Source organism: Alexandromys fortis, unplaced genomic scaffold (genome assembly GCF_014885135.2).
Source record: "Alexandromys fortis isolate MF-2015 unplaced genomic scaffold, M_Fortis_MF-2015_v1.1 scaffold_254, whole genome shotgun sequence".
NCBI classification, from domain to species: domain Eukaryota; kingdom Metazoa; phylum Chordata; class Mammalia; order Rodentia; family Cricetidae; genus Alexandromys; species Alexandromys fortis.
The window spans coordinates 350,402-364,358 of NW_026068130.1; the positions used below are offsets into that span (position 1 = coordinate 350,402).

General features: G+C 49.0%; 1 protein-coding gene across 5 annotated transcripts in view; it reads right to left on the reverse strand.

The window, feature by feature from the left end:
- Positions 1-200: 200 nt before the first annotated feature.
- The window catches only part of D2hgdh (D-2-hydroxyglutarate dehydrogenase), a 21,904-nt gene continuing 8,147 nt past the window's right edge, over positions 201-13,957 (reverse strand). For all 5 annotated transcript variants that reach the window (XM_050125943.1, XM_050125944.1, XM_050125945.1 and 2 more), the window contains exons 6-10: positions 12,281-12,449; positions 9,939-10,082; positions 8,726-8,868; positions 3,233-3,398; positions 201-1,818 (exon numbers count right to left, since the gene is read on the reverse strand). In XM_050125943.1, coding sequence (XP_049981900.1) covers positions 1,559-1,818; positions 3,233-3,398; positions 8,726-8,868; positions 9,939-10,082; positions 12,281-12,449 — 882 coding nt within the window. In that variant the 3' untranslated portion in view covers positions 201-1,558. The remainder of the gene's footprint in view (positions 1,819-3,232; positions 3,399-8,725; positions 8,869-9,938; positions 10,083-12,280; positions 12,450-13,957) is intronic.

The following is a 13,957-nucleotide window of genomic DNA, read 5'->3' on the forward strand; positions in this document are numbered from 1 at the left end:
CCTCAGTGACTGTAGTCTGGTCAGTGAGCAGACTCAGAAGCAAGTTCATTTCCCAGCTAGCTTTTGACATGGGTAGAACTCGCTGCTCCCTTGTCTGAGCAGTCAGTGCTAACACAACCCTGGATAGCTTGTTTTCTGGGTACACACTGCTACACCAGCCATGCTGTATTTCATCGACTCTTGGATGCCACTCACTCGTGTCAAAATGTACTGACTTCATTTTTAAGAAGTGACCCTTCCCCAGGGACGGAAGAATCAAAGGGAACATCACATAGCTACTCAAGAGGAGAAAACCACAGTCCCTTGGCCCACCCCTCACCCTGTGAACTCCACAAACAAATGCCCAGCAGGAGCAAGAGTAAGGTTGGCACCAACCAGAAGGGCTTAGCACACACCTGCTCTGGGACCCCACATTCACTGGACCTATTTGAACCATGCTAAAGGGCAGGGTGGCTGTGGCCTCTTCCTCCTCCAATACCCACCACCACCACCACTACGTTTACTTCCCAATCCACATGTGAAGACACACTGGGAACCCAGAGAGCACCAAATGTGCGGAGGGAGGGGTGTTGTAAGCCAGAACTTTACAACTGACTTTATGTAAATGACTTTCCAGCAGCAGGTTATAATTCAAAGTTTTCTTTTCTGGAAACTGATGATAGCAAAAGAAGAAATAGGTGTGTTCGACCTCCCAGACTGCCAGGAATCTAGGTGAGGAGACCGGCCAAAGTCCTGGAGGACAGGTGTAGGCCACAGGGTCGGCCCAGGACTGAAAGTCGCCTCTATCATTTCAGTCTGGAGATTGTCCCCTGCCAGTAAGTTCTGCAAGCACTCACAGCCCACCACACCTGCTACCAACCAGACAGGTAAGCCGGGCGCAGTGGCACTGGCCTTTAATCCTAGCACTAAGGAGGTAGAGGCACGGACAGGAGGATCTCTGAGAGAAAGGTCAGTCTGGCCTACATAGTAAGTTCAGGATAGTCAGGGCTAAACAAAACAAACAAACAAACAAAACAAAACAAAACAAAACAAAAAAACAAAAACAAGACATATGGTCTGCCTGATCAGTTGCCAATCCAAGACCTGCTTGGTAAGACAGCAGATTCCACTCAGCTCCATGTGAATGAGTCGTGTGGTGCTCTGCGTCATAATGGTAACTGATCTAGGGCTGGACAACTCGCCGCAGCCCTCACAGGGCACACACATCACACAGGGATCCATTCAGTGAAGAGGTCACATCGCTCTCCTCCCGGAGCTGCAACAAGGCGGGTCTCCACAGGCCACCACAAAGCAGGTGAGAGCTGGCCTATTTGGGAGTGGGGAGACTGCCCACCCACTTAGTCTGTCCACAACGAGCTGGCAGGAGACTAAAGAAGGGACCAGGCGGCTCTGTCTACTCTGATCAACTCACAGAAAGGCAGCCCAGTCCAGAGGGTCCTCAGAGTTGGCTCCCAGCTAGCCAGTGACACCTGGTCTGTTGCAGGTGTCATCAGATGGCAGGCCGCAAGGCCTATAAACCCTGCCGTGCCCGAGGTCCCGGCGTCTTGCAGCAACAAGATTAGGCCTGAGCGGGCAGAGTCTTATAGGGGTTCAGGATGCCTTTGGGGTCCAGCAGGACCTTGAGCTGTTGCATCATCTTCACAGCCACAGGCGGCTTGCTATAGCCAAGGACGTTCTTCTTCTTGAAGCCTAGGCCATGCTCGGCGCTGACACTGCCCCGCTGCTCCGCTGTCCAGGCATACACGTAGGGCTCCAAGGCACCGAGCAGCTCCTGGCTGAAGGCCTCTGCCGTCACATTCAGGTGAAGGTTACCATCCCCTGGGAAACAAGGAAACAATTAGGCTGGGCAGGCCCCAAGGTCCTCTTCACTCCTAATACCCTGTGAGATGAACTCTCCCCTAGCCAGATGCACCTTGCCCATCCTGGTTATGAATCACAGCCCTTCCTTACCCATTCCTTCAACCCTCCATGACTTCGAATGGCAGCTGCTGAGCCCCACCTTACAGTACCTCAGGCAAGTGAGGCCCTGGGACACAGCAAGAAGTCCACGGCTCCACTGCTGTCCCCAACCCAGCACATTTCCCAAGGTGTCAAAGACAGGCAGTTGGATAAACAAGTCATTCCTGTCAATCAACGCCATGGGACCTATAGCATGACTTCTCTACCCTCCCTAAAATGACTGGAAACTGACTCTGGTCTAAAGAGACGGGCTGGCGAGAACCATTCTGGTGCACAAAGACTTTTCAAACAATACCTGAAATAAAAGAAACGAGGGCAGAGTGCAAGGGTGCACAGATTCAAGCCTAGCACTCAGGAGGCAGAAGCAGGTGGGGCTCCTTGAGTTCGAGGCCAGCCTAGTCTACATAGTGAATTCTAGGTCAGCCAGGGCTACAGAGTAGCAAAGAGATACTTTGTCTCAAGAACCGAAAACAAAGAAAAGAGAAAGGAATAAAAACAAGGGCATCCTCTCAATCCAGGACTTGCGCCCTTTGCTGGAACAAAACACAGAACTCAACTGACAAGCAGTCGCTGAAGTCATGCCATTTTAAGAAAGTATCTCTTACATTCTAAGAAACTGGAACTTTTGCTGGACCTCACAGCCAAGTTAATATAAGACTACATAATTGACCTGATAGCCTGCTATATACTCAGCCTGTTTATTTAGCCTGCTTAAAAAAAAAAAAAAATGTAAGAACCAACCGTACATGTCTTGGATTTTTCTCATATAATCAGCTTTTACAACCTAAGAGAATGCAAGGGTATAATCCTAATGACCCTGACCCAGAGGAGACACGTGGCTGTATATAGGTATGAGATGGTAATCATGCTGTATATAATATCAAACTACTCCGCCATGCCCCCACCCAGAGGACACATACATGATGGCAATCATTTGCTGAAAACAGGAAACGGTGAAAAAAAAGCCTCAAATGGCAAATCTCTATCGTAAACGCTGGAGTCAACATGGATGTAACTTGATAGTGTATGTTTATAGTTCTCTTGGTTCACTGAGTACTTTGGGACCTGCTGGCTAAGCTGGAGTAAATACCAATCAATTGTGAAATTCTGTTAGAGACTTCCGTAAGTTAGCCCTCATTCATTCCCCATATGACCTCTCCTAGGCTGTTCAGTAAATATAAAGGACTTTGTTCGGGACAGACAGACAGACGGCAGGAGGGCCTCCGAGGCTATCTTTACCATATTTAACTCAGTGCACCACAGTGCAGCTCACCCAAGTGCCCGTATCCCACCACATGTTTGGCACGAGGGCCAACGCGGGTGCGCAGGTCGATCACGAGGTCATAGAGCCGTTCTACCGGGAGGGATATGTCATACTTGAACACGTAGCCGTCACGGCTGAGCGCCTCTGTGATCCTCTCCCGCAGGGCCCACAGCATCTGGGACAGTGAAAGAAAACAGTCAGAGCACACCTCAACGGGGCTCCGGGGACAAGAATCTCTGACATGGCGCTGCTTTAATCCAGGTCTTCACAGATGCAGGTGAGGGGCTTGGCGAGCCAAGGCCTGAGCTGTTGGAGGGACCGGTGGAAGCTGGAACCGGGATAGGGAGGCCAAAGCTGAGCAGAGGGAACCTGGAGCAGAGTTGTTCATTCACAAGAACTGTCCCATTATTACTTGGGACATTATTACCCTGAAACTCACAAGGACTGACCCCCATCTCTCCTCTGCAGAGTCAGCCACTACCTACCACTTTGTCACACCAGGACCTTCAGTAGGGCAAAAGGGCCACCAAAGAAACCCAGCCTGGTCCAGAAACCAGAGCCAGTGAAAGACACACTTTGACCCTGAAATCAGAGCAGAATCTGCCCCTAACCAACTAAACAGAAAACCAACCAAACCTCAGCAGGAAAACGAATCAATCCCTGAACAGAAAACCAATCAATCCCTGAGCATGAGATTTAGCCAATCTGGGCGCAAGGGACTGAAATCTGACCAATTGCCACCCTAAAAATCTCCCTGGAAAAACTCCACCCCTAAGGAGCCCTATATGAACCCTCCGTCTCTTGAGTTTGCTGCTGCCTTTTTCCACCCTGCCAGAGTCAGGCAGAGTCACTCTCCTAGATTCTTCCCTCTCAATAAACTTCCTGAATGAGGTTTGGGTGAAGACCTTCTTCTCTGGAGCAGAGACGAAGCATGGGCTGAGTGGAGCCGAGCAACACTATAACACTTGTTGGAAAAAGGTTCCCCTAGCAGAACTGAATGGAGCTGTTACACTCCAGAACCCAGCAGAACTGTAACAACTTCGCTGGGGAAACCCTCCTCTGGCCAAAGCAGAGCTGTTACATTGGGGAAGCCTTCCCCAGAGCAGGGCTATAAGCTGCTACTCTTACTGGGACCTGTGGTGTTCCTTGGCTCCTGATTGCCAGAATACTTTTCCATCCAAGCAGTAACACTTAGTATTCCTTGGCTCCCAACTGCCAGAATTCCTTTGCATCTGAGCCACAGTGCTTATACCTTCAACCTTGTGCCAGTTCCTAAAAAACCCCAACATTTTAGGGAACGTACCACGTAAAAGATAAGGACTTCCCCTGCCACATGCTGTCTGTCTGTCTGTCTGTCTCTCTCTCTCTCTCTCTCGTATGTGTGTGTGTGTGTGTGTGTGTGTGTGTGTGTGTGTGTGTGTGTACTATGTGTGAAGGTATAAGGACAACCTTGAGTATTGTTCCTCAGATAGCATCCTCAAATGTTCCTCAGGGGTCTCTGAATAGACTGGAACTCAAGCATCAGGCTAGGCTCGCTAGGCAGCTGGCCACAGGGATCTGCTTGTCTCCACCTCCCAGGTGCTCGGGTTAGAAGCACATCCCACCATGCCCGGCCTTTCACATGAGCTCTCAAGATCAAACTCAGGTCATCGCACCTGCTGCACAGGAAGTAATTTACCGACTGAGCTGTCTCCATAGCCCCTCCTTTCCTACGTTACCTCACACCAGGCTTAACCCGGAATAATAATAAAAAACCACAATCCCTCATCACCATTGAGGCTACAGACAAAGCCCAAATATCCCCAATTCTTTCAGCTTTGTGTGTGTGTGTGTGTGTGCGTGTGTGTGTGCGTGTGTGTGTATGTGTGTGTGTGTGCAATTTTTAGAGGCAGGGTTCCCTTCTGTGTCTTGAAACTCACTCTGTAGACCAGGTGGAACTCAGAGATCCACCTGCCTCTGCCTCCTGAGTGCTGGCATTAAAGGCATGCGCCACCACTACCCAGTTTTGTTTTTGTTTTTTTGTTTTTTTTTTTTTTTGGTTGTTTTGTTTCTCTCAACTTTTACAGCCACTTTGGTCACTCTGTACCTGACCACCACACGGCCTACTATCCAGTCCCTATCACAGACACATCTAGCTCTGAGAGGAACGTGGTGGACACTGTTCTGGTGGACACTGTTCTGTGATGCTCCCTGCTTGTCCTGCAGTCGCTAAACCTACTGTCCCTAGCCGGCCTCTGTCCCCTAGCTCTGCTTCAGCCTCCCCCACCTCTAGAACATCTACCCTCTCCCCCACACCCCAGGGGGTATCTTCCTACTTTCCCATCCCATCACCCTGTTGCCCTCACCTGTGTGGCCTCCCTCCAGGGCTCCTCACGAGGCAGGGCTGACAGGGCCCTCACTGCACTGGTGTGAGCCTTGTACGGCACCAGGTCACTGCTGGTGTCCAACCAGTGGGATACCTCGTTCTCATACAGTGCAGAGACATACAGCACATGGAGCCTGGTATCTGCTGTGCGCCTCTCAGCAGGGCGAGGACTGGGACAGTTTGCATAAGGGGCCAGAGGTCCCTGAAGCGAGATCGGCCCTCTAATCGCAGCCATTATTTAGCTATTCTACATGCCAGGCTGCTGGAAACATTTCGTCTCACATGTAGAATCTGTATTTAACTATATGTACATACGTATACATATATGCATGTGGCGTGAAAGCGGAAGAGAACCTCTTCGGGGCAAGAAAGGGGAGCCATGGGAAGAAGGAAATACTGAGGTTGGTAGCAGCGAGGAGATATGAATAAGATACAATAAGTATGCCTAACAATGTCACAACAAAGACCAACAGAATCTTTCATCAAAGCAAGGACAGAGGCTGGAGAGATGACTCGGTGGTTAAGAGCACTTGCTGCTCCTGTAGAGGCCCCGGTTCTTTTCAATGACCCACATGGTGGCTCACAACAGTCTGTAGGCTCCAGGAGGTCCGCCATCCTGTGCAGGCACAAGGAGTGCAGCTGGCAAAGCACTCATACATGTAAAATAAAAATGAATCAATATTCTTTTAAAAAAAGCGAAAGTAGAGTGTGAATCACCGTAACTTTCCCAGACGCTTGTTGGCTCCTGCTGTTATCTGAGCTAATGACCGCCCGATACTTCGGCACTAGGCAGCACTCTGAATACATGTGCAAAGGTGGATGTTTAGTAGGCAAGTGGTGCACACTTTCTGCAAAGTTGTCCCCTGGCCAACACGCCACACATGCTATAACATGAATGCACACATATATGTACATGTGTGCATATATGCACACACACTAATAAATAAAGAAAACTCAGGGCTTCTGAAGATAAAAAAGGATCAGAGGGCAGGGTGACTCAGGACTCCCCAAGGCCTCATTCAACATAAGAAGTCAGCAGAAACATCTTCAAAACCATCCTCAGACCAGAAAAAGATGCTCAGGGATCAGACCACATCCTCTCACTGAGCTACAGCTCTAGAAAAGGGTGTTGATAAACCCGAATCCAAGTCCAGCACCAGATAGGTAGATAGGAGGATGCCGGGACACTCCAGTCTCTCCCAGACATTTTCTAGGAAACTCCAGAGGACCCAGCATGATGGGGGAATGGGGACCTTGAGGGCTCAGAGTGAGCAGTTCTATCATCAGGAGCAGATACAGGGTCACTACCAGGCAGAAAAGCACCACATCAGGATGAAGGAAGAAGCCTGGTGTGGGAAGTCCTTCTGTATATGTGTTGCTTTTATTGGCTAATGAATAAAAAAGTTGGTTTGGCCTGTGATGGGGCAGAGTAGAGCTAAGTGAGGAAAACTAAACTGAATGCTGGGAGAAAGAAGACAGAGTCGCAAGAAGCCATGACAGACACCAGATGAAACCTTGCCAGTGAGCCACAGCCACGTGGTGATATACAGATTAATAGAAATGGGTTAAATTAAGATGTAAGAGCTAGCCAATAGGAAGCTAGAGCTAATAGGCCAAGGAGTGATTTAATTAATACAGTTTCTGTGTGGTTATTCGGGGGCTGAGCAGCTGGGAACAAGCAAGTGGCCTCCTCCTACAGCAGAAGCCAAAGCCAAAGGCAGGCTGAGAGTAACATGTTCATCATCGCCAGCCTCCAAATCAATCTGAGGCAGTAAGGCAGCCTCATGGAATCAAATCGGCCACAAGGGCTGCCACATTCCCCTCCACACCTTTGATATGAAGCAGTGTAGTTGCTTACACTTCAATAAACGTGGACTGTGGGGCTAGTATGTAGCTCAGTTGTAGGGTTCTCACCTAGCAACATGAAGCCTCAGGTTGCTACACTAAACCAGGCATGGAAGAACACCTAAGCTCTTGAGGAGTAGAAGATGGAGGATCAGAAGTTCAAGGATACCCTCATCTACATAGCATGTTCAGGGCCAGATGAAGCTGTATGAGAACCTGTCTCAAAAAATCTAAAAGCCAACCAACTAACAAAACAACCACAACCATAAAGAAAAAAACCTTAAAAAATACAATAGGATTATATAACAGGCTGGCTCTAGAGGTCAATGCTCAAGGATTCAGTGTTTTTCACACTCCCTAGGTACCTTCCTTTTTTCTGTCTTCAAGGACCAATGCTGGCTGCTTCCTGTAGCCTCACTGCCCTCTGCTGGCAACTCACCATACTGCAGACAGCAGGACCAGGGCTGGACACCAAGAAACTAAAACTCAGTTTAGGTGATGAGCAGCTCCCAAACAGCTCACCCAAAGAGAACAAATGGCTTCCTGACAATATAGTAAGGCTGCTGTGGACTATTCCTTTACACTGTGTGAATATATGTTGCTGTGACTGGCTTAATAAACTAGCTGACTGGCCAATAGCTGAATGGAATAAAGTTGGGCAGGAAAGCCAAACAGAATGTAGAGATGAGAAAGGGCAGAGTCTGGAGTTGCCAGCAGATGCAGAGGGAGCAGGAGATGAACATGCCATGCTAGTAAAGGTACCACCATTTGGCAGAGAGTAAATAAGGAATATGGGTTAATTTAAAATGTAGGAGTTAGTTAGTAATAAGCCTGAGCTATTGGCCAAGCGTTTATATTAAGTCTCTGTGTATTTATTTTGGAACTAGCTGTGAGGACAAGAAAATTCCACCTACATAAGGTCTGTCGGGCACCCCATTCCCAGGACTTGATGGACCTTCAGGTTTGCCTTCTACGGCCCTTGCAGTTCTTCATGCCTTTCCACACTGTAGACAGGTCTGTGGGGAGCGGCAGCCAACTTACAGGCAGCACACAGTCAGCCACGTAGATCTATTCACTACGTAGCCTGGGGGTGGGAGACGTGTGAGAATATTTTGCTAATGTTAGTTAAAATGATCTAGATAGCAAGAACACATTTTTGACTACAAAGAGGTTTTCTATCTACACCATGAACCCGGCTGCAGCTTGACCACACGCTACAGTGTTTGCTGGACAGACCAGGCTGTAGCTATGGGAACGGGAGGGAAGGAAGGTGGAAAGCAGCGTAACATCACCTGGACTTTCCTCTGGTCCGTGGCAATGGTGCCGTCGCTCACCAGGCCAGAGTTCAGCACCTGCTCCAGAACGCTGGTCAGCTTCTCAGTATCATGTCCTGCACTGGAGCCTGAGGTCTCCACAAGGACATAGAATGGACTCTCTGTAAGGGAGCAGGAGATGCAGTGTAAGCCCCGGGCCCACCTGTTGGTTAGAACCACTTCATTCTGGGTCACACGGCAGAGACAGCTCGTCCCAGGTGCTTAGGGTGGCCTATGAACAGGAAGCATTAGGGCAGGCTAAATTTCACATGGTTTAAATGTAAGTTTCCTGCTGGCAGACCAAAGGTGACCCTCTGTGTGATGCCCCACCCTGTTCACTCTCAGCCTCATGGCTGGGTCCAGCTGGGTACCTCCCAAGAGCCTGCTGAGGAACAAGGCTGGCAAAGCAAGGCAACTGTCAGCTCTAAGAGCTGGTTTATCCACTCTTACATGTTGTTTTTATCTAAGCTGTTCTATTTACCAATAAAGACTCAGGAGTCAGATGTTGAGGTGAAAACCTGCTAGGTCAGAGAAGCCGAGAAGCAACCTGCTGACCTTCCTAATTGTTGGGAGACCCAGCAAGAGCATGTGTCTCCATCCACCCCAAATGAAAAAAGGCCCATGAACCTCTAAGTCCCTCCCTACTCCTTCCTGTGCCTCTTTCTATCCATCTTCCTGGGTCATCCATACTCTCTATGGTTAATTCTAGTTAACTAGTTGCTGACTCCAACCCCCGATCCAAGGTTAATTTTACTAAGTCAGTCTCGAAGTTTCACAGAGAGATCAAATATCCTGCAACACTTACAAAACTCCAGAACCCCAGGGAAAGGCCACCTGTCGGTAGACAATCAACCCAGACATGGTTACTATGGGCTAAAGGCCTTAATTTCTACCATAAGAACTTACTGTCTAAAATTAAATGTGTATGACTAACTTACAGAGGGGCACTGTCCCCTTAACACAACATTAAGGCTTCTTCCAGTACAATAATACGAGTTCATCCTACCACAGATTGAATTCAGTGTTAAAGACAGCCAAGCTTTCCTATACACAATGGCCACACAGTGCTCCTTGCCCACCTGCCCACCTGCCCACCTGGGACATGCCACAGCTGGAACCTCAGAGTGGTCCAACATGTCCCATGGTGTCAAAGAATCAAGGCAGTGTTGCCCAACTGCACAGGAGTGGGTACCTTGTACTGGGTTGGTCAGGTGGAGGTGCTGTCCCACCAACTGCATGCATTCGGCATCCATGAACTCAAATGCAGACAGGATCTCGCCCAGCATCCCCTTGCAGGTGCTGAATGTCTGTAGAACCTCGGCAAACCCAGGGCAACCTACAACGGGACACAGTGCTTCAGGCCCTACCGAGGGAAGGACAGCGGGACCCAGGGTCTCACCCATCGCCTGGCAAGGTCACCCTCTTCTCAGCAGCAACATAACCCAACTCACTTGAACAAGGGGAGTGACCATGAAGGGCTGGGCGCTACAGGAAACACTCCACGGTTCAGCCCACAAGTTCACTTCAAGATCTCCAGATCTGAAACTATGCCTACGAACTGCTACAGCACACTCAATATGGCGAAAGGAATCAGAGAGGCAAATCCTAGAAAAGTCTGTAAACACGGGGGGCCAGAACCAAGAGTCATTTCGCTCACCCATCAGCACCAAGGTCTAAGTTGGTCTCAGAAATTCACTGAACACTCATCTATGGACACCTGAGATCTCTGAGGGGCTCCAGGACTTGGGAGCCACAGGGCAGCCCCAGGGTAGCTGGATGGAAGCAGAAAGGAACTAAGGGACTGTATCCACAGGCAGAAACCCTGTCGTAAGAGATGACATTCCTGGACTTTACAAGATCCAGGACCACCGAGCAAAAGCAACACAACCCCTTCCAAGAGGAAACCACCCTCATCCTAGGCTTCTAGGAAGAAAACAATTGAGAAACATGGCTATGCTTCCAGCCCAAGATAACTCAGAACACATGGACAAGACGCGATGAGAAACCAGGTCCAACGCTACAAGGAATGGTCTTGGATGCAGTTAGAGAGAACAAGAGACTGAGAAATGTCTGACACAGCAGACAGACGAAGAGTCAAAGAAATGGCCCATGAGCAGTGCTGTGACAGACTTTAAAAAGATCAACTACCTGGGGGCTGGGGAAATAGCTCAGGCTTTGGTGCTGTGCTGACCGTAGTTCACAAAAAGGACCTGAGTCTCACCCTCAGCATGGGGCTGGAGAGATGGCTCAGAGGTCAAGAGCACTGGCTGCTCTTCCAAAGGACCTGGGTTTGGTTCCCAGCACCTACATGGTAGCTTACAACCATCTGTAACCCTAGTTCCAGAAAATCTGACTCCTTCCTCTGGCCTCCATTGGCACTACACACACATGGTGCACAGACATACATGCAGGCATAACAACGTACATGTTGGTAAAACAACATACAAGTTTAAAAAAAAAGAAAGAGAAAGAAAGGAAGGAAGCAGGAAAAGGAAAGGAAAGAAAGAAAAGGCAGGTATGGTGGCAAACACCTGGAATTCCTACTCTGAGGAATCGAAGACAGATGCATCTCTGGGGCTCACTGGTCAGCCTGCTTAGTCTAATCAGTGGTTACCAGGACAACAAAAATCTTGTCTCAGAAAAAAAAACAAGGTTGGCCTCTGGACTGCACTAGCATGCACATAAATGTGCACCCCACACACATGAATATAAATAGACAGAGGTCATAATAAGAACAAATGACTGGGAAAGATCACAAGAAAGACCGACAGCCTCCTCTGGTAGGATCTGGTGAGTCAAGCGTGCCTCTTTCTCTCCAGAACTCACTCAGCTTAGCTGAATGGGTCAGCTGCAGTCAGAAGCTGGATAACAATCCAGAAGGAGGAAAGAGAAAAACACGAACCACAGGCAGCAAAGGCAGGACACAGACAGAAGCTGGTGTCGCATCAGCTGCATAGAAAAGGATGTCTGAGGAGCTGAAGAGATGGCTCAGAGCATTGCCTACTCTTCCAAAGATCCTGAGTTCAATTCCCAGCAACCACATGATGGCTCACAATCATCTGTAATGAGGTCTGGTGCCTGCAGGCATACATGCAGACAAAATATTGTATACATAATAAATAAATATTTAAAAAAAGAAAGAAAAGGATGTCTGAATGGTGTGAAAACCCTACATATGGAGAGACGCTACAGCCAGCTGCGGTGAGCTAGAGCGAGGATGAGAGAGAGAGAGAGAGAAAGAGAGAGAGAGAGACTGCCCCACAGCAATTACCACCAAGCCACTGTTTCTCTCAGAATCACAGAACACAGTTCTAAAATCCAAGCACAGTAGGACAAAGAAGAGCCTCGATTGTTCTAAAGTGTGGTCTGATGAGAAACAGCTTATCACTTCTGTTTCAGGCTACACTCTGGACACCTGGAGGGCCAGGACCCAGATCTCCGGACAGGAAGCAGAGAGGCAAGGAGCAACGGGCTCCTCTCATTCCGAGTTCGCACCAACATGTCTGACTCAGAAGTAGGTTGAGGAGGACCTACCGAGGAAAGCCACATTCACAGCCTTGGGCCTTGGTGGGCACAAGATGGACACTGCCGTGATGATTCCCAGGGTGCCCTCTGACCCAATGAACAGCTGCTTCAGGTCATAGCCTGTGTTATCCTTCCTCAGGGAGGTCAGGCAGTTCAGGATGGTCCCATCAGCAAGTACCTGGCAAAGAGGAAAGAGACAGGCCTTCCCGCATCAGCCACCCTTACCTTCTCTGGGGATGCTTACCCAACTCCAACCTCCTCCCACCCCCAAAAAAAAAAAAAAAAAAAGTCAGTCATAAACCCTCTGCCACCGTACCCACCCCACCCCCCATTTACTTCAGGATGGAGTCTGGGGATGAACAGAACCTGGAGTGGATTAGTCAGACTAAAGGGATGACATTTATCCCCAGCTAGAGCAAGACTCTCCCAACCGCAACTTAAGTTCATTGTCTGGCTGGTGGAGGGAAACGCACCCAAGACAAAGAACACACGGAGGCACACCTGTGGAGGGCAAAGACCACAGCTGGAGGGAGAGGGCAGCATAGCTCGTGCAAATGAGGGACACAGCTAGGAAGAGTAGGGAACATAGATGAGGGACCATAGAAGCCGGGAGCATGGCTTCAGTGGGCAGGGAGCATATCTGGGAGAGGCAAGGAACCTCTAGAGCTGGGAGGAACAAAAGCACAGCTTGGGGGCAGGGAACGCACCAAAGAGGGAAGAGCCCATGAAAGGGGACCGACCGAGGAGCACAGCTGGAGATACACAGGGGAACAGCCCTGCCTTGAGGGTTCCCCCACATCCGAGACCCTAGGGCATAAAGGCATTGCTCATTCCCATATAATTCTAACCTGAGACCTGTTGGCTAGTACATCAAGTCAGTAGCTAACTGGATTTTCAGGACAGTGAGTACAGAAAAAATAGTAGTGATAGCTGAAAACCAACCAGAAAGCTAAGCCACTGGGACACTGTGACCTACTGGAGAAAGCATGGTTTTCTGTCTAAGAAAAAAAACACTCTGCCCTAAGAATCCACCAGGAGACGGGATAAGTAAGTTAGTCTTCACTGTCAACTTAGCAGACAGAAACTCAGGAGCTGCGGAGATTGCTCAGTGGGTAAAACATGCTGCACGACTTGAATTCCAAAGTCCAGCACCCATGTAAACAGCTGGGTCTAGAGCCTGAGAGAAGGCTTGGGGGTAGGGGCAGCTGCCACTAAGCCTGACAACCCAGGTCAATCCCCATAATCTACATAGCAGAAATAGAGAACCAACTTCTACAAGCTATCCTCTGGCCTCTACATATGTGCCATGGTATACACACACATGCACACATGCACCAAATATGGAGAGTCAGACATGGTAGCACATGTCTTTAATCCCAGCACTCAGGAGGCTGAAGCAGGTGGATCTCTGCGAGTCTGAGGTCAGTCAACATAGAGAGTTCCAGGTCAGCCAGAGTGACACAGTAAAACTCTGACTCAATAAATATATATAAAAATAAGTGAGATGGGGGCTGGAGAGATGGCTCAGCGGTTAAGAGCATTGCTTGCTCTTCCAAAGGTCCTCAGTCAATTCCCAGCAACCACATGGAGGCTCACAACCGTCTGTAATGAGGCCCGGTGCCCTCTTCTGGCCTTCAGGCATACACACAGACAGAATATTGTATACATAATAAATAAATAAATAAA